Source organism: Suricata suricatta, chromosome 17 (assembly GCF_006229205.1).
Source record: "Suricata suricatta isolate VVHF042 chromosome 17, meerkat_22Aug2017_6uvM2_HiC, whole genome shotgun sequence".
Lineage (NCBI taxonomy): Eukaryota > Metazoa > Chordata > Mammalia > Carnivora > Herpestidae > Suricata > Suricata suricatta.
This window is the reverse complement of record NC_043716.1, coordinates 25,502,193-25,526,733: the sequence shown is the minus strand read 5'-3', so window position 1 is coordinate 25,526,733 and position 24,541 is coordinate 25,502,193. Positions and strand designations below refer to the sequence as shown.

At 37.9% G+C, this 24,541-nt stretch overlaps 1 protein-coding gene across 1 annotated transcript in view; it reads left to right on the top strand.

Annotated features, from left to right (window-relative positions):
• VMP1 (vacuole membrane protein 1) overlaps nt 1–23,233 on the top strand; it is a 126,398-nt gene extending 103,165 nt beyond the window's left edge. Inside the window, exons 10-12 of the mRNA XM_029926782.1 lie at nt 3,080–3,141; nt 20,184–20,286; nt 21,593–23,233. Of these exons, the coding sequence (XP_029782642.1) occupies nt 3,080–3,141; nt 20,184–20,286; nt 21,593–21,736 (309 nt within the window). The 3' untranslated portion in view covers nt 21,737–23,233. The remainder of the gene's footprint in view (nt 1–3,079; nt 3,142–20,183; nt 20,287–21,592) is intronic.
• Nucleotides 23,234–24,541: the final 1,308 nt, after the last annotated feature.

The window sequence follows — 24,541 nt, the reverse complement described above, 5'->3', positions numbered from 1 at the left end:
ACTTGAACCCGAGTCTTTGAGCTTCAAGTTCAGTGTTCTTTACGTTCTTTTGCATTGCCGTCTAAACTACAGATTACTTACATGATTAAGGAAACTGAAGTGTGGAATGCCTGCTGTTTATCGAGACCTGTGCCAGGCAGTTTGCATGGGTTATCTCAGAACAGTCCTGTGAGGTGGTTATCATCCACATTTCATAGGTAGGAGAACAGAGTGTTAAGATAAATGTGTCCCTGCGCCCTAGAATTCAAACCGAACTATAAATTTTAAGGTATTCCCTGTATGTGCGTAGAAGGACAAAAAGAAAACCAAAATCGTTCTGTGTTTCTGGAAGCAGAGACTCTGAGTTCCTTCACTAAACAGACCGTGGGTTGTGTTTGCTGTGTTCCACTGTATCATGGAGACACATACTTTCTAAAGGCACGTTACCTGATGTGCATCCAGATGTAGCTCAGGGCGACAAACAGTTCTCATTCTTGGGTTAGCAAGAGTAGTGCATAATACAAGCGTTGTACCTACTTCTGAAGTAACCAGGAGGAAACCCCCCATACAGATTTTTCTGTAATCTAATAGCAAACCCATCTGTTCTTCTGAGTCTTCTCTTTTTCCTCAGCCTAAAGCAAACAGCCAAAAATACTGCTATTTTTACGGATACCTTTCTATTTCTTAAACTTCCCCTAAAATTTTCAGATTAGCCATCTAATAATATTAGATTGGGATTTTCAAAGTCAATACACTTACACTCATTATTTCATACACCCTGTAATTTACTTACCATGTATATTGTTTATTGCCTCTATTTTCAACGCAGACACATACACAGAAATGGAAGCTCCATGAAGGTAGAAAATTTTCTTTGGCTCACTGAGGTATTCTAGTGCCTAGAATGTCATCTGACTCGTTGTAGACACTCAATAAAATTTTAACAAATGAATTTAAGCTTCTTTTTTTTTTCTCCCATCAAAGGACCCTTCTTGTATAGATAATTCCTTCTTTTATAGTTTCTTCTTTGTTCATTCTGTCACCATTAGTTCCCTACACCCTCCCTCCCCAGTTTTTTTTTTTTCTTTCTCCCACCCAACCCTTTTCCTTGACTACTCTGCTCACATGGTTGAGTGAGCTGTCTGGTGGTCTGTGCTTTTTGTTCGTTTATTTGGTAGAATCACCACTCAGACTTGCAGCCCAAATGACTCTGATATAAGACATATGTTCTTAAATATCTGACACATTTATGTCTTGCTCATGAATTTTCTAGCTGTTACATATAAAAAGAAAGTCTTGTTTTGTTTTCAAGCAGTGAAATTATGCAATTATCTGGGCACTGGCTTATTTTCAATGTTAGGAAATGCTGGTAAGGGAAAACTCATGGTGGTGAAATCACTGAGAGACAAAGCCATTGTTAGTGAAAGATTTATAGTTTCAGCTAACTAGCTTTTAGTATGGAAACTAGAAGGACCCCTATATATAATACTTTTCTCCCAAAATGATCTGTGTAATTGTCTTGTTAGTTTTGTAATCTTCAAATATCATTTGTATAACATTGTTTATGAAATCATCATCTGTCTTGTAACTATTTTTGACATCTATATATGCTTGCTTTTTCCATAAATAGTTTCTTTTTAAAATTAATAGATACAGGGGCTCCTGGGTGGCTCGGGCGGTTAAGCATCCAACTTCGGCTCAAGTCATGATCTCAAAGTTTGTGGTTCAAGCCCCATGTCAGACTCTGTACTGACAGCTTGGAGCCTAGAGCCTGCTTTGGAATCTCTGTCTCTCTTTTTCTCTCTCAAAAATGAATAACTAAACATTTTAAAAAATTAATAGATACATAAACACCAAAAACAACTATGAACTTTTTTTTGGTCCTACTTCCTTACACATACCCAGCTGTGTAGCTGTCAATGTCTGTTAACACAAGGACTTTCCTTAAGAAAATATCAATGTCTTGTTAGTCTTATACCTGAAATAATGTGCTTTAGTCTAATTTAGCCACTTTCCTCAGATTCATAATGGGTGGATAAAAAGAAGTCTACTGTTATTTATTTTATTTTTCTTCCCTCCCCTGTGGTTGCATAGGCTGAAGTTAATATTTGACAAACAGTAACAAAGATTTAAGCAGTCATCCTCAGGAATTTGGAGGGAAAAATAGAATTACTCATATTGAATCAGAATTGTTATCAATCCTTTAGAGATAAACTTTACTACACCTTCTTGAATTGTACTTATGTGACCTCTCCTTTCTTTGAACTTCTATAGCACATTTTTACTACTAATGTCATGTATAGTTTATATATCATTTTTCTACTATAATATAGAAAAATTTTTTTAATTTCTTCAGGGCATTGAAGAAGTGTCCTTCCCATCTTTGTTTTCCCTGAAAATCCATAATAATGGCTTATGTTATTTATTATTTTGAACATTTATTTGAGTTGAGGACATTTGCTACCTGTTAGTGCAAAAGGCATCTTTACTTGTAAGGTGGGTTTTAACATCTTTAATTAATGGAGAGTACTAAATAACACCAAATTGAAATGACCCAGATCTGATAAAGATTCTCAGTAACTGTCCATACTTTTCTTGTATAGTAAGCCTAAAAGTCCAGAATCATTCAGGATCTGAGAATGGAACTTCAATAATAACTTCTATAAACTTTCTGTAAAGGACATACAGGCTTTTCAAGATCCTCTGGATTAGATTTAGCCCAGACCCAGGTCATCAGGCTGACCATCTGTAATGTCAGTAGTGGGGTCTATATGGGAACCCATGACTTCAGTTTGTGTACTCCATTCTAGAATACACAGGATATGTGGAATGTCCACCCAGCCTTGGGTTTCATGACTCATATTTTCTCCCCAGACATGGTCATGTATCCTGATTAGAATACAGCTGTGATTAAGGAAAAACATCTTTAAAATACAAAGTAGGTAGCATTTGTCAGTAAAGTAGTGTTTCATATATATTTCTTTTAATTTTAAAAATTGCAATTGGGGCAGTACCTCACCTTTTTAAACTCATCAGAGTTATGAATTTATATTGGGGTTTTTGGGGTGAGAACAGATTTTAACTGACATTTTCTTTACAGAAACTCTTCGTTATAATAACATTCAGCAAACACATAGTGGAGCAGATGGTGGCTTTCATCGGGTGAGTAATTCTTTATGGACTAATATTAATATCATCAATGAACAGAGAAAAATTTAGAAAAGATTTTATTGAGACATAATTTTTCTAATGCACATTTTTTTATCTTTTGAGAAGGAAAAATCTTTTGCCCTGTTATTAAGTTTAAGACTTTCTTGCTCTACAGCAGAAAAAGATGAAGGTCAGATAATCCTTATTTAATTTTAAAATTGTAATTAAATTTTAATTTTAAAGTCATATAATTCTTGATTTAAAAGAAGCGTTGGAGTTTGAGACTGTTGCTTCTCCAGAGAAATAAGAAATTTTCTTTATATAAAAGACATGTGTGTATTATTACAGTTTAATGGTGCTTTAGTACAATGCTATGATTTTTAGCCAAAATTGAATGCCAGATACACAGTTGCATTTAATTTAAATATAAATCTTACATAAAATGTTAATATTTCATTAAAGAAGGCAGGATGAGATGATATAATATTATAAAATATGTCAGTTATGAACTTATTACTTCACTAGAGGAAAATCTGGCCATTTTTAAAAAAGCCTAGACCATCCAAAGCTTTTATTTTTGTGTTATAGAAGTAAGGTAAGTTTTAACTTATGCTTTAAATGATAATGTCACAAATTTATGGAGTTGACTTTGATAAAAATAAAGACTCATCTATTGGGTTAATCAAATTATTAACTGGAATAGGATTACTGTCACAATCTAAATGAAACTTTGCATATATATTTTTTAATTCAGTGTTTACAGGTAAGAGGTTTTCATTTAATAGTTTAACTGCTCAAGGTCTCCTGTCTGGCTCAGTTCATGGAGCGTGTGACTGTTGATCTCAGGGTTGTGAGTTTGAGCCCCATGTTGGGTGTAGCGATTACTTAAAAATAAAATCTTTAAGAAAAAATAGTTTAACTGCCCAATGGTAGAAAGTACCCTGTATGTAGTTTTTTGGGTTTTTGTGTCTTTTTCCCTTTATGTAGTTTTAACATAAATCTTTCTCTTAAAAGCCATTTGTAAAACTGAACACTTATGAAAATTTTTACTATTTAAAAAAATTGCCATTTAAAGGTAATTTCATAAGTATTTGTTTTTTATTATTCTTTAAACCATACATTGTATATTATATTTATTCTCTACTATACATGATATATTTTATAATAAAATAGTTTTAATATTTTCTATTATAGTTTTAATATAATAATTGAGGAAAAGCATATTCTTGAGAATATACTCAGTGGGGCCAGTTATTGGTTTTCTCACTTCCTAAGCTTCTGATCACAAATGTGAATTACAGTTTGTGCATTAAAATTTATTTACTACAGTTTTTTGTTGCCTGGATCCTTACTAATAAGTTGGTTTACAAGTCACCATAATCACATTCAAAAAGAAAGAAGAAATATTCTTTTCCCTTATTTTTAAAATACAAAGAAAGCATTTCATCTGTTCTTAGAGTTTATTGTTCCACCTCGAGAATTATGAAGGACACATCTGACTACTACAAAAACCCACACGTTATAGGAGTGACTGCATGTAGCATTCTGCATCCTTCCCTTCTCCTGTTCCCATGCTGAACATTTATAGAAGGAAGTTTTTCAGTGACTTACCCATCACTACCACCTTCTGTTTCCCCAGTCTTTGGAGTTTCTAAAAAGTTAGATTAGTGGGCTGCCTTCATGGTGCAGTCAGTTAAGTGTCTGACTCTTGATCTTGGTTCAGGCCCTGATCTCACAGGTTCATGAGTTCAAGCCCTGCGTCAGGCTATGTGCTGATGGAACAGAGCCTGCTTGGAATTATGTGTCTCCTTCTTTCTGTCCTTCCTCCGCTGTTCGTTTTCCCTCTCTCTCTCTAAATAAACATGTTAAAAAGAAAAATTAAAAAGAAAAACAGGGGCACCTGGGTGGCTCAGTTGGTTGAGCCTCTGACTTCGGCTCAGGTCAGATCTCATGTTCGTGAGTTCAAGCCCCGCGTCGGGCTCTGTGCTGACAGCTAGCTCAGAGCCTGGAGTCTGCTTCCGGTCTGTGTCTCCTTCTCTCTCTGCCCCACCCCCTCTCATACTCTGTCTCTTTCTGCATCAAAAAATAAATAAAACATTAAAAAAATAAAGCAAAGCTAGTGTGACTGAGGAACCAAATTAAAAAAAAAATAAGCAAATAAAAAGATTAGTTAACTGTCTTATCTACTCACATCAAGTTACGTTCCCATCCAGGCTATTCTCTATACTGCAGTTAGTAACCTTTTAAAAATATTAATCTGAGCACATTACCACCACAGCCTTTACTCCCAGCTCCTCCTCTTCTTGAAACCCTTGTTTTTTTCTTCATTCTTAAAGCTGAAATTCCTGAACATGATCTAGAGAACCTTGTATGATGTATTCTCTATAATTTTCTCTTCTTGAGTCTCCCATGAATGGTCTTTACTTGCTGTGCTTTTCCCTTTGCCTAGTTCAGGGCTTCTTACGTAACCTTTGCACTGTTGACATTTTAAGCCAGGTAATTCTCTGTTGTAGGTGACTGTCCTATGCACTGTAAGATCTCACAGTTTGTGAGATCAAGCCCCACATTGGGTTCTGCACAGAGCCTGCTCGGGATTCTCTCTGTCTGCCCCTCTCCCAGTCAAGCACGTGCATGGGTGCACACATGCATGCATTCTCTTTTTCTCTCTCAAAATAAACTTTTTTTTTAAAGAGTGGTTTTACAAAGTGTATTCTAAGATACTCAAGACCTACTGGAATCCAGTTTTAATTGAACTAAATGGGTGGTATCATATTTTTAAGATTGTTTTCAGGAGATGGATACTGGAACGTCCTGATCTCTTCCTCTGCCCATTGCTGTCTATAGGGATTACCTCATCAACTTCTTTTCTAGATAATGTATTAAACAGCATAAATCGTCAGACTTGGTAGATAATAATTCTGTATTACCAAATGCCAGTGGGTGGGTTTTTTTTCATATTTGTCAAGAATAACGTTATCTTTTAAAAAATTTTTTTTACAGTTTATTTATTTTTGAGAGAGAGAGAGAGTGCATGAGTGGGGTAGGGACACAGAGAGAATCCCAAGCAGGCTATGCATTGTCAGCAGAGAGCCTGATGTGGGGCTCACACTCACAAACCATGAGATCATGACCTGACCTCCCCAACCAAGAGGAGGACAGTCAACCGACTGAGCCACCCAGGTGCCCCAGGAATTGAGCTTGACATGATCTGTTTTCCTACAGTTTGAAGTACAAAATGCTTTTAAATACAAGTGTCCAAATGATAATTAATAAACAGACTCACTAAACCTAGACTGAAAATTAAGTTAAAACAAGAATAATGAATTTTTAGTAGATGTAAATTTATTTACATATATAATAGTGTAGCAATTTATTTTAGAAAAGGGAAAAACAGTTAAATTGACTCCCATTGTTGAGTTGATCTGAAAATACTGCCTGTAGCTTGCTCTAATAACATTCTCCTTTGATTATTAGTTGTCCTTCTTTACACTGTTAAACTGTAAATGGTTTAGCAAATCATCAAACTAAACTAGTGAAGTTTGGAATACGGGCTTTTGAAGGATATTTAAAACTACATACCCATATTTAAGGGAGTGGTGAGTTGCTGTGGTAAAGGAAAAGATCAAAAGACAAGACCAAAAAAAGTCAGCAACAATTCAGATTTAAAATGATCAGATACTGAGACAAGGGAGAACAAAAAACGAACCCCAAGAAGAAAGGAGGGCTGGGGGGTGGAACGTGAGAAGAGTATACAACCTTTGAACAAAATAAATCAAGATTTGAATATGAAGTCTGCCCCAGACCATTTATTTAACTGGTAGCATTTCTTCTTCAGTTCAGGAGGCCACTGACAACCTTTCTAACTTCCAGTCAAAAGTGAAATGCCCTGTATCAAAGTATTGTACAGTTTAATTGAGACAAACTCTTGTCAGTGGCTTAACATTCCAAGGCATGTGAATTTTTGAAGTGCGTTCCATCTCAGGGAGCCCGGGTAGCTCAGACAGTTAAGCTTCCGACTCAGTCTCAGCTTAGTTCATGATCTCATGGTTCATAAGTTCAAGCCCTCATCAGGCTTTCTGCTATCAGAGCAGAGCTAGGTTCAGATTCTCTATCTTCCTCTCTTCTCCTCCCCTCCTCTCTCTTTCTCTGTCTCAAAAATAAGTAAACATTTTTTTTAAAGTCACCAGTGGGGTACTGGGTGGCTCAGTCTGTTAAGCATCTGACTTAGGCTTAGGTCATGATCTCCTGGTTCATTAGTGTGAGGCCTGCATCAGACAGTCTGCTGTCAGCATAGAGCTTGCTTTGGATCCTCTGTCCTCCTCTCCTTTCCCCTCCCCGCTTGCTCTCTCTCTCTTAAAAATAAATAAATGTGAAAAATAATAAAAATAAAAAAATTTAAAAGTCACCAGCAATAAATAAATAGTGCCTTTCATCTCAATTTTTTTTGTTGCCTGTGTGTTCAGTCTCATTTTCCAGTTTCTGTTTACTGGATAGAAAGGTAGACTGCTAAGTGACTCTTCTGTGTACTCTTAGGGAGGATTGAGGGAAGGCCTAATTCATGGCCTTTAACCAGGATGAAGTTTTTCATCAAAGATTGTACAAACAATTCTTGAAGAGATTTTTTTAAGTTTATTTAAGTAATCTCTACACCCAGCATGGGGTTCGAACTCATGACCCTGAAATCAAGAGTCACATCCTTTTCTGACTGAGCCAACCAGGCACCCGGAGTGTACTAGTTTTTTAACATAATAAGCACTTTACATACAATTATTATTACTGTTTACTTCTAATTGTAGCCTTGTATGGTGGGTATTTTTTCCCCTCTTATTGAATAAGGAAATGGACTCTGAGCTGTAAATAACTCATTTTGTTTTTCATAAAAAGAATATCATAGTATGGGCGCCTATGTGGCTCAGTTGAGCATCTGACTTCGGCTCAGGTCATGATCTCATGGTTCATGAGTTCAAGCCCCCCATCAGGCTCTCTGCTGATGGTGCAGTGCCTGCTTGCAATTCTTTCTCTCCCTCTCTGTGCCTCCCCCACTTGTGTGCTCTCTCAAAATAAATAAACTTTTAAAAAGGGGGGGGATATCTATCATACTATATGTAATTGTTTCGGACTTCTATTATATTGCTAATACTATTCTGTGTTGCTGAATATAATTTATTTTGGTTGCCATATGTTATTCCATTGGGTAATTATTTATCCACTTACCACTGATGAACATTTGAAATGTTGCCTTGTTTTTTACTATTTCAAACAATGCTTCATAAGCATTTCTTAGTGCAGGAAAGGTGGGCACATAGTAAAGAGCCTGAGAGTACAATGAAAGGGACAACACAGAAGAGAGAAAAGGTGAATCAAAGAGCGATTGGACTTGGACGTAAGCAAAATAACCCTCAGTTTTGCTAATTTAGTTTTGATAAGATAACTTAATTTTGTCTAGGGCCAGCCATATTTGGAAAAATTCTTACCACAAGTATCCCTGTGGCCTACCAGGCTAAACTGCTCACCACCGCCACCCCGACCCCCTGCTCCACGCCACCCCAGCACTGAGTTATTATTGACCATTGCATCTCTGATAGTGTGATTTAGTATTAGCTTTACAGAGGTCTGAATGCTGTACTGATTACTGAAAGAAATACTCCTTTCCAAAGGGCTGCTGCTCTTAATGCAACTAGGGAGTGGTCCAGCTAATTTTGATACCCTGAGTATACCCTTGTTCTTTAGTACCTTATGTCACAGTATGACAGTCCTAAGGTCCCAGAGAGAATGTAAGCCCTACCTTCAAAATTTACTGTTATTTTAAGAGTAAATAGTTCCCTTCCCTCAACTAGAAATAATAATTATTTCTTAGTTCTGGAAAGTAATTGCTAATGTCATTAAGTTTAGGGAAAGATATCTCTATTATCTTTTCCTAAATCAAAGGGTTAGTCTAGTTATATATGGAAATCTGAACATAAGTAATGAATCAGTTTTATATTCAGAGAGATGTTAGTATACAGATAATAGCCTTGAGAGAAAGCCTTTTGGTTTATGGCATGTTTGGCAGGAGGACAGAGAAAAAAGATTCTGAAAAAAAAGAGTAGGCATGTAATAGAGTTTTTCACTGTTTGGTATCTTAGTGTGAAATAAGTCAAGGGACAGAACCAAAGAAAGAGGGAACTTCAGAGGTTCAAAGGCATTACATTTGTTTCTTTTTTTTTTTTTAATAAGATTTCAAGTTAATTTTTATTTAATTTTAGACTTTCTCCAAATGGGAGAGACCTGGACATATTTCTTAAAGAGCATGACCAAGTCTAACATTAAAATCATGATTAAAATGACATGTTCCAGTATTCTCACCAAATAGAGGATGAGAATTCCCAGAAAATAACATTAAGCATATGACTCGTAACAAACCATATGCAGAACATTGGCTCATTGTCAGGTTGCCAGGGTCTTATTGGAAGACAAAGTCCCTAGTTTTACCACACAAGAAAGTTTCCATAACTCAATCATTGGACTTGGGGGTGGGGGTTGGCTGGAGCAGGGACTTTTTACCAGATACAGAATGTTCCATGCTCTTTGCTGCCTCCTACTTCTGAGTTAACTTGATGTTTGACCTCAGAGTCGGACTTGCCTGTGGCAAGAGAGATCATTTTAACCAGTGAGTAATTAAGTGCTTGAGTGTTCAGGATGTTTCTTATTCCTTACCCTATGACAAGTGGTCGAAGTGAGCTATGTTGGCCTGAACTTTTTCTTCTACAGAAAGAAAATCTGTTCTTTCGTTTTAAAATATAAAATGGTTAATGTAGTTGATTCTCTTTGACTTTGATCACTGTAAAATAATCAGAAAAGGTTTTGGAAGTGTAAAATACAAATATTTGTATTAACTGAAAAAGGTTACATTAAGTTTTAACATTCCAGCTGCTGAGGCTCATTTGTACACATTGACTTTAAGATAATCTTCTGGAGTTTAGGTGGAAAACTTCTTTTTGTCCTCTTCCTTTAGTTGGTTAACTTCTCTTTTGACACTTAAATCTCCTGTATTTTTGTTATAGATATTGGGAGGCATCATAGTTAAAGGATAAAGCAAGAACTCTGAAGTTAAACTGTATGAGAAATTGTCACTATATTAGGAACTTACTGTTGATCATAATTAGAGCATTTCTGTAGAATGATGGAAACTAAAACTGAAGTATTACGTGGAATTGTTGGTTAAAGCAAAAAGCAGGTCAGGGTCATGCCTGACACATTTTAAGTGTTCTGTAAATATTTGTTGATGGAATGAATTCATTCATTCATTATTCAGAATGAATGAGTGAGTGAGTGAGTGAATGAATGAATTCATTATTAAGAATGAATGAATGGATTCATTCATTATTAGAACTGTATTTTTAGGCTGAAGAAAAGACTAGTAGAAAGCTAGAGATGGAAAATAGAAATGAAAAAAGGGAAGAATTTGGGTTGGAAATTAGCATTTACTAATAACCATGCTTTGCCAGATGCTGTACATACATTTTTACTTAATATGTGTGACAAAACCTGTAAGGCCCTATCACTGTGTAGATAGGGAAACTGAAACACCAAGAAGTTAAGTTCACGTAAATGCGAGAGAAGGAGATAGGATCCTGGAGATAAGATCAAAAGCCTGCGTGGATCGATTATTTTTGTTAAGCATTTGCTTCCTTCAAAACTGGCTTAAAGATTCTAAGATCTTTTGACGTAGAAAGAGGAAGGAATATTGAAGGCGTGTTTTAGAAAGCAGTCTACTTGAAGTTGGAGGTCTGGACAATGAGCGCCAGTTTCAAATGGCCACGGTGGATCTGACAGGGAGTCAGCATGAATTTTTTCTGTCCGCTCCTTGTTCACACTTGCATCCACCTTGTACAGCTGAAATTAGCTGCTGCAGATGTTATTTTTAGGGAGAAATCTACTGATTTCTCTACTGTAGGTTTAAATGCATTTTTCCCCTCTCTCATCACTCTAAGTTCATTCAGGATGGAGATCATGACTTTTTTTCTTTGTTATCTGCTGCGTTTTGTGGTTTTCTGCCTAACTAATGTTGGAATAACTAGATTGTTCTTAGCTGAGGTTGAATTCCAGTTAGTATTGTCATTTTTTTCTCTACTCGCCATCCTGCCACTTTGAGTGACTCAAGTCAATAAATTTTTATGCCATCCCACCTTCAATTTAAAATTCTGTAAACTCTCATTTATTCTTGATCTTTGGGTCTGTGGGTCCTGTTGCTGATTTCATCATTAGAATTCACTGGGTCTTCAAGCCAGCCACAGATTTGTCACTGTATAAAGCTGCCACCAGTTTGCCATTTTCTAGAACTGAAATCAGTTGATTTTTTTTACAGGGTTTTGTTTTGGCAGTCAATCACTTTTACTTGCTTCTTATAAACCGCTCCTTTAGTTCTGGCTTCATTCATTAACATAAATGCCCGCCTGGCTCCTACTGCCTAAGTCTTCATTCTGATTTGAGGTTTTGTTCTCAAAAGTGTCCCTTTAATGATAGCATGATTCAAAGAGTAGCCACTAATTATAAGAAGGTTTTGCCTCCATTCTGACTTGATAGAAAACAATTCCAAATGTTCAAAAGCAAGGGCAATTGCAAATTCTTTTTTGGAAAACGCCTGTGATGGAAATATGCTGTGAGTCAGTAGCAACAACACACCTGATGTTTCTGGAGAATGCAGTGGTCTTCCGTCTACACAGCAGCTAAGAAACCGGTGGTATCATGTGTTTATATTACCGCTGAGCACACAATGGATTAACTTGAGTACAAAAGAGGTTTAAATCATTTGAAAGGGACACAGATGTGAATGAAATTCAAGATGTTTTAATCCCAGATACTGAGGTTGAATCACAACGAATTTTAGACAGTGCCAGAGATTATCAACCCAAACTTTTATATCTGAGAAAGCCCTAGATTTTTTAGTGTAGTGAGTGCAGTTTTCATTCTGACTTAATTTTATGTTGGGTTACTCTTCCAAGATTCTGAGATATAAAGGAGGAATTTGGTTTGCATTAGGGCTACCACATTTCAGATCCAAAAGCAAGTAGAATACATCAGTTAACACTTTTTCCTTGTAATATTAGCTTCAAAGATTCAGGTTCTCCATTCAATTACATGGGAAAATTAATAACCCTTTCATTCCAGTAGTACTGAATTACGAGATCCCGTTTTAACTGGGTTAAATATAAGTTGATTTGCAATTAACACCACTTCATTTGCTTGTCATACTCTTGGGTTAATTAGGAGTCCGTTTGTCTCTCTCTCTCTCTCTCTCTCTCTCTCTCTTTTCTTTCTCTAATCTCTGTGGGCTAGAAGACTATCAATATTAATGGGAGTCAGCATGATGGCCTTTGGCTTCTTCAGAAAGATTGCATGATAAACTACACTCCCTCTTCCTTCTCCAGAGCAGTCTACCTTATGACCGTTTCATTTGGAGGGCAATCTATCATTGTTGAATCAGGCCTGGAGTCTGAGATCTATTCTGAGTCACTATGAATAGCACTCTAGTATTGGTTGGGCCCCAGGGAAACTGGTGGTTAAATACTGTGAGAATCTTTATCAGACAGGAAATGACAACTCATTAAAATACTAACCGTTAAGCCTGTTTAGATCACTGCGTAGGGAGGTGGGGGTGGATTTAACTCTATAGTGTTTGGCTAAAATGTGCACATTTCTGGAAACAGAAAATTATTTATAAAACTTGTCAAGAAAGGGAATCGCTGGGCGTGTGGGGCACACCTGGCTGGCTTAGTGGGTAGAGCACACGACTCTTGATCTTGGAGTTGTGAGTTTGAGCCCCACATTGGGAGTAGAGTTTACTTTAAAATTTTTTTTAATGTTTTTAATTTATTCTTGAGAGACACAGGGAGACAGCACAAGCAGTGGAGGGTCAGAGAGAGAGGGAGATACAGAATCTGAAGCAGGCTCCAGGCTCTGAGCTGTCAGCACAGAGCCCGATGCGGGGCTCGAACCCACGAACCGTGAGATCATGACCTGAGCTGGAGCCAGACGCTTAACCGACTGAGCCACCGAGGAGTAGAGTTTACTTTAAAGGAAAAAAAAATTTTTTTAAAGAAGAAAGGGAATTGTTAGTCCATCTTCTTACTGAATTTCTACCATATTGTCATTGCCTCTTATGTATAGAAGACAAGATAAGCATGTAAGGGGCAATGGAATGGGAAGAAGCTTTTATTTTATCTCTGAAAATATATCCTATTAGCATCTTCATTGTAAAATTCAGTCTCTTCAGCAGAACCACCTGTTGGCTTGAGTCTGCAGGAGACCATTTCCCATTTAATAATAAGACTCTCTACTCCTGTGCTCCTGAGCCAAATCTCAATTGATAGAATTCTCTGGAGTCAGAGGATAAATCTGATTTATTGATTTACATATAGTGATCCTCACTCAATCAAGAAATTCTGAAGACCCCTGATACTAATTTGAAATATAATTAAAATTTAACCATTTAACTGAGGGCACCGAGTTTCAGTTTCTTGTGTTTGACTATCCAGATTCTTATCAGCCCTCGTTATAAATGACCCATTAGAAGTCAGCAAAAAAAGAGACATGCAGCCTGCATCTTTACAGAAATAGCTTCTTTTCTTTCTGATATATTACCAAACAGTCTTGCACTGAATTGGTCTGCTAACTATATCTTCTTGGGAAAAAGGTAAAATATTTATACCCCTTGAAGTTTAGCTTCATGGTCTAAACCAGAGGTTTCCACCATCAGAATGGAACTAAAATAATAGAACATCTATCTGTATTTATTTTCACCTTTGTTATTTTCTTTTTGTGTGTGTGTTTTGTTACATATGTAACATTATGGTAGCACATACATAAAATTTATATGACCGTACACACGTGGCGCATGTAGTTTACCAGCAATCTGATTGGCACTCCCTCAGTCCACATGTCAGAAAATCACATCTCGTGGATACAAAAGTAGGCTAAGGAAACAGTGGGAGGTCCGTGACACAAAAGGGGTTCACAATGGGCCTGTTGCAATTTATTGTGTTTTTCTGTGCCCCATTAGTCAGATTTCTAATTCCTAGTTTTAATTAAACTAACCTTCACAAAACAGACAAGTAGCTTCAAAAGCTTCCTATAAAGAAGCAGAAGGAAGATGGTAGTAATAATGCATCACAATAAACAGTCCAAGAAAAGCTGCAGCATTGACATCTCACTAGTACACGTCTATAGAAGTCAGCCGAGAAGTTTGGAAATTATTACTTGTAATAAAAGACAAGTGTGTAATACGCCTTGAAATATTCACTAATGAAAACACAAACACCATCATACTTAAAGTTAAGAATTAAAAATTTTTTAATTTTGCTTTATTTTATCCTTTTTAATTTGTATTTGTGTATTTCACTATTTACGCAAGTAATTTATACATATATTCAAAATGTTTACAAACCATTGCTCTAAGCTTCTCTGCCCTTAAAAGCCACTTTTTATGCTCAAAAAGTACTGGGTATCATTAATTTACTTCAAAAAAAAATCTCTACTATGCTTCTGAATTATAACAGCAGTAGAATTGATTAAGCCCTGACTTTTCCTTTCTTTAATATTATCCTTGACCTGAATTTTATTCTAAAAACATTTTTTCTGCCATTTGTAAGTTTTCAGAGGTTTGACTAATCATACCCTGAGAATGTTCTTTAGATGTTATGATTAATCATCAGAGGGATGTTAAGTAAGTTAGCCTCAAAATACAGCACAACTAGTGAAACAAAGGTAAAAAATACATTGTCCCTGTAATTTTTTCTAAGAAAAGATAAAGGCTTCTTCCCCTGTAGCCTTACTAAGAACTGATGTCAGACAGTATATTTTCAGGAAAGCCAGTGTAACTTTCATGATCACATCAGTGCTAAGATCCTCAAAAAAGTGGTTAGGAAAGGAGCAGAGCCTATATTAAGTAAAACATTTACTAAATCATACCCACTTTAATTCTCTTAGGCATTTTAACTGCTTAACCTTTATATAAGGCAGCCTGTGTAAGTAGGGCTAAACAACAAGACAAATCAGTGTTTTTAAGTTCATGTTATTTCTGTTATTAAACACCGTGCCCCAGTTTTATGGTGGCACATAGTAACAGAAACATACACCTGGTTGGAAAAATCCAAATGGAATCATGAGCAGGAAAATTTCAGGTTTTCTCATAAGAGTTCTCAGTTTGATGGCTATCTCTATGATGGAGAAGGGATTGAAAGGTGTAGTGGTGTGTTTTTTATATCTGTTGAACCATTTTGTTTGAGAATTACACAATTTGAAAGGAATCCCTTGAAAACAGGAATAATAGTGACTGATAAATTGGGGGGATGGGTTGTGTGTCCAGGAATAACCAACAAAATGGAAACTTAAGCATTGTGAAAACTAATCCTACCACCCACTCTCTCTCAGTCTCTACCAATTGTGATGCTTCCTCTGGAAGATTTTCTGGCTTTTTGTGGCACGGAGAGTAAGGCAGACCATTATTTATAATAAGTCAATATGGAGAGAGTTTAACATATAGATTTATATTCAGAGAAATGATTTTCAGAAGCGGAGTCACAAAATGTAATAAAAAAAAGAAGTTGTCTTGTTACATACCTACACACCTTAGTATTTGCCAAGCCTGGCAAAATATTTTTTCCATGAAACCACTTTTCAAGCTCTGGGTGGGTTTGAACTTACATAGGTTTTTTTTTTTCTTTATTTTCTCTCATTTGTTTGCATTTCCTGAGGGGTTTTTTTCCTTTATTAAAATCAATAACAAAGATTCAAAAATTGCCATTAATTTGTTGGAAATTTGTTTTTTAATGAGTTATATTATCTGAAACATGTTTGTGTATGCCAAGAAAATAAATATCAAGATAATTACTATCCACAAAGCTTTTTCTACCCACCATGGTGAAGGTCTACAGCAAGGAAAAGCAGATGAGATCAATTTTTTGTTTTTTCTGTTTTTGTTTTTTGGGTTTTTTTTTTTAAGGCTTTCTTGCTTAGAGAAAGTGGCTGTTTACAAAGCTAGTTTAAACATATTTAAGTCCAGTAGTTGACTGAAAAACCATTTTGTGTGTATTTGTTCTCCTCCTACTTTATGTTCTTTTATATCACAAAACTGTAATACTTTGAACTTAATCAGACCTAATGGCAGATGGAGGACTTGACCCATTTACTACATTGAGAAGACTCCTTGGCCAGGTGCACAGGGTACTTTGAATGTTATGGCTTTCAGAGAATGGCATTTAAGCTATTTCCTAAGCCAACTGTTAAAAAAGCACTGAACTGGAATGCAAGTTATTCTTCACCCCCCCCCCAAATATGTACCTTAAATTAATCTTAAATGTCAGAATGGATTCTTCTGTCTGCTGCTTGAAATTAACTTGAGGGATGAGGTCATAGGTATTGTTTGCCTTAAATGCAAGTTAAGAGTGACAGCTTTGGTTTCAATTTTTATGTAGTCCATTACTAAATACCTTTGATGTTAATTAAGGGAGCTCTAGTGTAATGAGCTTTGTGTAAGCTGAGGCAACTGAGGCCTAAACCATTGTTTGTAGAGCTAGAGCAATGAAAATAAAACTAAAGTTTTGATGAATAAATCAAGGGTAAGAGAATCTGACAGTTAGTTATATAATACGTTATACTTATGTGTTCTTTTTTTTTTCAGATTTATTGAGATTATGTGGCATTTGTTCATTATAGTATTGATTAATACATTGCAATAAAAACTTTTTTTTTTCGGGGCACCTGGGTGGCTCAGTCAGTTAAGTGGCCAGCTTCGGCTCAGGTCATGATCTCACGGTTCGTGGGTTCGAGCCCCGTGTTCAGGCTCTGTGCTGACAGCTCAGAGCCTGGAGCCTACTGCAGATTCTGTGTCTCCTTCTCTCTCTGCCCTTCCCTCACTTCTGCTCTGTCTCTGTCTCTCAAAAATAAATAAACATTTTTTAAAAACCTTTTTTTCAGTTTTTTAAATGTTTATTCATTTTTGAGAGACATAACACAAGTGGGGAAGGGGCAGAGAGAGACGGAGACACAGAATCCAAAGCAGGCTCCAGGCTCTGAGCTGGCAGCGCAGAGCCCAACTCAGGGCTCGAACAAAAACCACGAGATCAGACCTAAATCAAAGTCGGAAGCTTAACCAACTGAGTTACCCAGGTGCCTTTGCAATAAAAACTTCTAACTTCTCCATTTTCAACTATTTTGCTAGAATCTTAAGAGAAACTGCATAGATACATCTCCCACCCCACCAAAAGCTCTTCAAAGCATGTAGCACTATAGCATCTTAAAAATTAATCTCATCAATAGCCCAAGATAATTGTTTGAAAATTGCATCACTAAATGTAAATGTGTAATGACATATTCTCTCATAGCTAGAAGGTAGCTCTTAATGGACTTAACAATGGCAACCTGTTAACTTCGAATTATTTGGAAGGGAGTCTAGAATGATTGTTGCCAGTCCTTTCCTCATTCCCTTCAACCGCAACAAAAAAGTAGACCCTTTCTAACATGTGGGTCTTAGTTCTTCATTTTCTCTTTTAATAATGGCCCGTGAATGGCACCCAAGAATTATCTGAAAGAAACTGTAAACCTTATATCTGCTCAATTTCAGTCTGAAGTTAAAAGTCTGAAGAAAGAACAAGGCACATATAATGGAATACAACTCTTGTAGGACATCAAAAGAGAATTTTCAAGTCATATCTTGTATAATCTAGCTGTTCATATTAGCATACAATTATTTCAACCTTTATAAATAAAAGGGGTGTTTTAACCTTAAAAAAATACAAGGGTGGGGCGCCTGGGTGGCTTATTCTGTGCTGACAGCTCGGAGCCTGGAGCCTGCTTCAGATTCTGTGTCTCCCTCTCTCTCTGCCCCTCCCCGGCTCACTCTCTGTCTCTCAAAATAAAAATAAAGACATAAAAAATTATTTTTGAAAAAAAATAAATAAGGGCTTGACTGTGGCTATCCTTGGAAGTTTAAAAACAATGATATAGGGTATTGTTTTTGTTTTTTGTTTTTTGTTTTTCATTTTTGAGAGAGAGAGCCGGGGAGGGGTAGAGGGATAGGGAGACAGAGAATCCCAAGCAGGCTTTGTGCTGCCAGCCCAGAGCCTGACACGGGGCTCGAACCCACAAACCATGGGATCATGATCTGAGCCAAAATCAAGAGTCAGACACTCAAACCCACTGAGCCACCCAGTCGCCTAAGATACTGTTATTAAGGGTTAAATAAGATTGATTTCTGAAGTAAAGTTCCATCTGGCTGGTTCAGTTGGAGGACCGTGTGACTCTTATTTCAGAGTCATGAGTTTGAGCCTCATGTTTGGTGTAGACGTTACTTAAATATAACCTCAAAAAAAAAAAAAAGAGAGAATTTGTCCTCTTGTTGCCCTACTGTAGTCAGAATCATTAGTGATAAACAGCAACACCGCTCAGACACAGCTCTTCTGGTTTACCCTTTAATGTGAAGCTACTTAAAAGTCAGCGAGAGAGAGAGAGAGAGAGAGAGAGAGAGAGACTGAGACTGAGATTGTAGGTTAAGAAAGAGCCTTCGCCCTTCTCTCCATTTCCTTTCTGTCCATATGCGTCTTCTGGGCTGATCAGAGTAGTCATGTCTATTCAGCCCTTTCTCCATTTCCTTCAGGACCTTTTTGACTGCTTCCCCCCACACTGATCTCTCCTTTCTTTATCCAGTTCCTTTGGAATATATCTTCTGTACCAAAAAAAAAAATTAGTATTGATTTGTAAACCCTTTTGTTCACAAATCAGTTTGTGTGGTTTCAATCTCCATAATGATTTAAAGTTCCTTGTGGGCACGAACTATTTCTTGCAGTTGTTTTGTTTTCCCTTAGTGCCAATTACAATGTCAGACACAAAATAAGGATTCCATTAAATACCTAATGGTTGATACTTAAGAGGATCAAAGGAAAGTGTCAGCCAGGAGCTATGTATGTATTAACCTCTGGTAAATATAGTAGCAAAAAATTTCTCTTCCTCTGCTCCTCTGCTTTTTATTACAGAAAGCAGTAACTGAATTGTTCTAGAAAAGAGGATGTGAAGTTAGTACTTATAAGGGAGCACATTAGGAGCTGTTGCCCTACCTTGTGCTAGCCGCAGGAGATCTGCCTTTTAGCCTTGTAATGGCAGATTAGAAAATAAAAGGTATAGAAAATAGAGATGTTTGATTTTCTAAGTTGCCTCAAGTTACCATTTTAAAAACCGCCTGCCAGCATTTCTAAAACGGGATCCTGGTAGCTGGTTGCCAAACCGGTTTGCCAGCGCTGCCTCCCCGCCTTTGGGGTGAGACGGAGCTCCGGTACGGAAACTTATCAGAGATCCCTATCCCAGTCATTTCAGAACAAGTTGTTTGGCAATGTACTGTAGTTTCTGTGCGAACCATCTACCATAAACCACGAAGTGATTCAAGGTTCATAGTTCCTTCTTTGTTCTTTGTTAATCACTGACTTCTGACTAGTGGGAGGTGCCTCCCAAATTTGCTAATGCATTCTTTTTGGATAAGGATGACGCACAGATTGTCCTAATAAGGACTTAGATTGAGAAAGGACCGCCCCCTCTGAGAAGACGGGACAAGTCCGAGAGAGGGCGGGCAGTTTCTTTTTCAACTAGAGATGACACAAGCGTAAGTCATTTCCTTATTAATCGGTTCAAACCAGTTCTTACAGGAACTGGTGGTGATAAATGTGGGACTTCTCAGAAGTCATTCATTTTATTCTTTGTGCCACAGTAGCGTGCGGCATTAGCCTGGCTGGCCTCGCTCTGAGGATGAGCTCTTCTGCCACAGGGGCTCAGCTCCTAGTTTCTCCCAAACATGTTGGTGGGAGAGATTTTCCTCCTAGAAGGAAGGAGTTGTTAAAGAATGAATTGTATCCACTGAAAAGAGTTCAGAGGATTTTGCCAGTTCTGCAGATTGTTGTATTTTTTTCCCTCTTTATATCCAATACCTGCTTTTTGAGTCCAGGTGGTAAGTGGATTTTTCTTTAACATTTTTCTTGCTTTTCTTCCCAACTGTATCTTTTCCCTGGGTTATCGTACCCTGCTTCCAGTGCTGTCCCCGGCATAGGTCCATCTCTGCAGAAGCCATTCCAGGAATACCTGGAGGCCCAGCGGCAGAAGCTTCACCACAGAAGTGAAATGGGCACACCGCAGGTGAGACTTTACTCTGTTTTCTTTTCCTCTTCCACCACTCTCCCCACCCCACCCCCCCAGGCTGAAATTATACTCCCAGCACTCGCTGGCATTTTTAGGCAAATAGAGCAGTTTGTCAGGCTTCCGTAACTTAAGTGGAGGCTCTATTTACTCTCTCCGGAGAAACTAGCTTTGTCTAAACCAGAAATATAGTTTCCATTTGTATCAACCTTCTCCCAAAAAACAAAGGGAGGGCTATTGAAAAATGATGGATCTGTTATATAGAATGAGTTGCTGCCTTGATCTTAAATTATTTGTTAGCAAGTCTCCTTCCCTAGTAGATTAAAAAGTAGCATTTCATAACATAACTAGGTATGTGGCTGAGGGTACTTGACTCTCCCTTCATTTTTGCCTTATTTGTTTCTTCGCAGAGGTGGGAAAATAATCTTTTTCTTCTTTTTTTAATAAACCAAGGCTCTTCACAGAGCTGAACTTAAAAACTTTAACTTAAACTAAGCCTGCCTTTTCTGTAAACAGTTCTGTGGCAAAGGGAAATGACTAGAAGAAAATGTAAGCAGTAACCTGAAATGGGAAACTTGAAGGAAGCATAGTTGTTGGATTTTTTTTCTGACGGCCTTACACTCTCTGTGGCCCTTTGCTGCCCTCAGTTGACCAAACATGACTTCAGAAATGGAGGACGTATTCTTTTTTTTTATTGTATAACATTTTGTTAAATTTTAAGAGACAGAGAGAGACAGTGGACCAGGGGAGGGGCAGAGAGGGGGGGGAGACACAGAATCTGAAGCAGGCTCCAAGCTCCGAGCTGTCAGCACAGAGCCCCATGCGGGGGCTCGAACCCACGAACCATGAGATCTTGACCCGAGCTGAAGTCGGATGTTTATCCGACGGAGCCACCCAGGCGCCCGGAGGACCTGGTTTAAGAGCGGCTCCCACTGCTGGGACGACATGTGACTATCTGGACTCTGCTCTCCGCAAGTATCTACATGGCAACTTCCGAGAGCAGAACTGAATCAAAAATCTTACCTTGTAGTAAAAACGGCGACCCCACACTGCCCCACTCTAAGCTATGTGAATCAACATCGACTTTACGTCTAACAAAGTGAAGTCCTAATAACTGGATGTCAAAGGCCTGAACACAGACTCCAGGGTGTGTGGAGACTCAGGTCTTCTCATTTTCATTGTTTAGGCTTTATAGCTTGTAAGCCCCAAGTTCTCATCATGTTTCTCGAATATTGTAAATGACCCCCTTTTTACTACTGAACTAATGAAGCATTTCTCGTGGATTATTCTCCATTTATTCTTACAGGGAGAAAACTGGTTGTCCTGGATGTTTGAGAAGTTGGTTGTTGTAATGGTGTGTTACTTCATCCTGTCCATCATTAACTCCATGGCACAAAGTTATGCCAAACGAATCCAGCAGCGGTTGAACTCAGAGGAGAAAACTAAATAAGCAGAGAAAAGTTCTAATGGCAGAAATTAGAATGGATGAGTTCTGCCTTAAATTGGGAGGACTCCAAACCAGGAAGGAAAATTCCCTTTTCCAACGTATATCAATTTTAAAAAAACACATTTTTTTTCTCTTTTCTGAAAACAGTTTAGTCCGTATGTTGCACTGACACACTTCTCCTTTGTGTGTTAAGGTAAGGTGTCCACCCTCAACTCAATTCAGCTTGTGTTTTATTCGGGTGGAATGTGATGTTCAGCAGCAAACTTATCAGAAACCGGCCTTTGTTACTTTCAAAAGGCCCACGTGGTACTATTAAGGAATTCCAGACACCAAAAACTAGCTCCTAAGTATGTTGAATATGTCAGGCCTTTTAGGCTTGTCAGAAATGACTCCTTTGTTTTTCTAAGTCATTAAAATGTGTATAAATTATACTAGATTGGATAACGGTCTTGTGTGTCTATCACGGTAAAATTTAATATGCCGTCCTGCCCAATCCTTCCTCTCCTACCTTAAAAAAAAAGGCCATTTTATGACACATTGCACACCCTCTTGGGAAACTGATCTTTAAATTTTGAGACAGTATAAGAAAATTCTGGTTGGTGTCTCACGAATGAACTGACACCATTTTTTATTCTGTATATTTAGAATGAAGTCATGAACAAACTTTATAAAGACATCTTTGATCATTCCAACGTTGTGTCCGTTTTCTTGAGCGTTTTGACTTTTTGCTTCCCTTTAGCTACCACCAGCTGATGGTCGGCTTTGCCCAGTCCACCCACATCCAGCCTTCGTTTATTTGCACGTAAGAGCCACCGCCGAGGCACTTTCTTGTTCACCTGGAACTGGGCACTGACATGGCACCCAAGGGATTGGCCTAGCGAGGGGTTTGTGAAAACAGAAATGAAAGTATACAAATTCAAGGGCACTGGAGAGAGAAATAACTCATTTTTTCAAAAAAACTACACTTTCTCCTATCTGTGTTAATTTTACCTCAGCATGTAGTCTGGTTTTGACAGAAATTTACTTTTAGAATGTAATCTAATTTTCTTTCCTTTCTTCAGTAAGTGTTATGTTCTTTTGTGATTTTTCTTTTGGGATGTTTCCAGTTGTGAACTTTGTCATTATGTTTTGCTTGGGAGGAAAATAAACAATCTCGCTTTTTTTCTTTAGGAAAATCGTTTCTGCCATTGTGTTAAGAGTAGAATTGGGTTTAAATTGCAACGGGCCAGAAATGCCTGATTGTTTTATCAAATCCTGCCTGAATGTCTGCTTAGTTTGCCTCCCGTCGGGACATCTCCATGGCTGTACCACCTTGTCGGGTAGCTTATCAGACTGATGTTGACTGTTGAATCTCATGGCAACAGCAGTCGATGGGCTGTCTGACATTCTGGTATCTCTCATCTGACCATCCATATCAAAAATTCCCATTTAAACATTACCTAGCTTCATGGCTTATGATAAAAGAAATAAAAAAAAAAAAAAACCAAACTCTGGTCCTTATGTCTGGTGGCACTTTGAATCTTTTATGCCATGATATTGCAGCAGTATCAAGATTTTATGGAAAATTGGGATGGTCTCCATGACCACAGCTAAATAAAGAAAGGACAAACAACCTGCCTTGTGGGTTTTGAAAAGGTTATTATTCTTAACATTCTTGTTTTTTTCTGCCCAGGGACCTTCTGGTCATGACTGTTCCTTTATTTGAAAAGCAGTACCCAGATGTTTTATGTTAAATAGATTCACATTAATCACCATAATTTTTTAGATTCTTTAGGGTTGGCATACATTTCTAAGTGGCTTCCAGTTGTGTTTCATCTCTTTCACCTGTATTTTATTTGGTGTTTCATGAAAGGAAAGAGGAAATCCAATATGAATTGCACTAAATATACTAACTCTTTCGGTTATTGGTAAACTTATTTGAGGGTACAGTGTTTAGGAAAAAAGAAACATTTCTTAGACTGAGGAGCTAAGTAATACATTTGACTTATGATGATGGTTTGTTCACTCTTTCCAATGAATTTGCTTTGAAAACAAATGAACATCTGTCCCCCTGTCCTCCACGAAGTGTCAGGTGTGGCACGCTCATATGGTCCTGCTGGGCTCCGGCTAGAGCAGAACACTACCCCTCTGTCCCAGTGGGCCGTTTGTCCCTTTCTTGAATCCACCAAAATGGACACAAACAACCCCATGATCCCAAAAAGAAACCTCATTGATTCTGGGTGGTGGGAGACCAGGAAATTTGTAAGTGGATGGTTTGATATTACTGCAAATAAAAAAGGCGGAGGTGGGGGGGGTGCCTGGGAATTCTAATTCCACCTAATTCGTGTTAAGTGTCATTTTGTGCCTTAAATTTCTGTGGTTCTTTATCATGTCTTGACTCCCTGACTGTCAAGCAGCACGATACAATATAACGCAGTACAGCCTCAGTTTATACAGTCACAGACTGAGGAACGCCTCCTTGAAAGCAGTGTAATGTGGGATGCGAGAAAGGGAGGTTTTTACTTCCATCTGCATGATGGCCACGCTCCTCATTGTCTAACGGCTGGAGTGCAGTCCCTGAAACACACTCACTCAATAGCGAGCGCTCCCGCGTGAGGAGCGCGGCCTGTGTGTCCCCGCGCTCTGTGCCGCCCTCGCCCTAGTAGGACACCGGGAGGCCGCCCTCCACCTGCACAACTCGGCAGTGGTTCTGATGACAGTTAATGCACTAAGCTAATTAGAATGACCGATTGTCCTCTCGTGCCTTGGGGTGAACACATAGAAGGAGCTCAGAGGAGTTCCCAGCCTTTTACAGTCGAACGGCCTTCC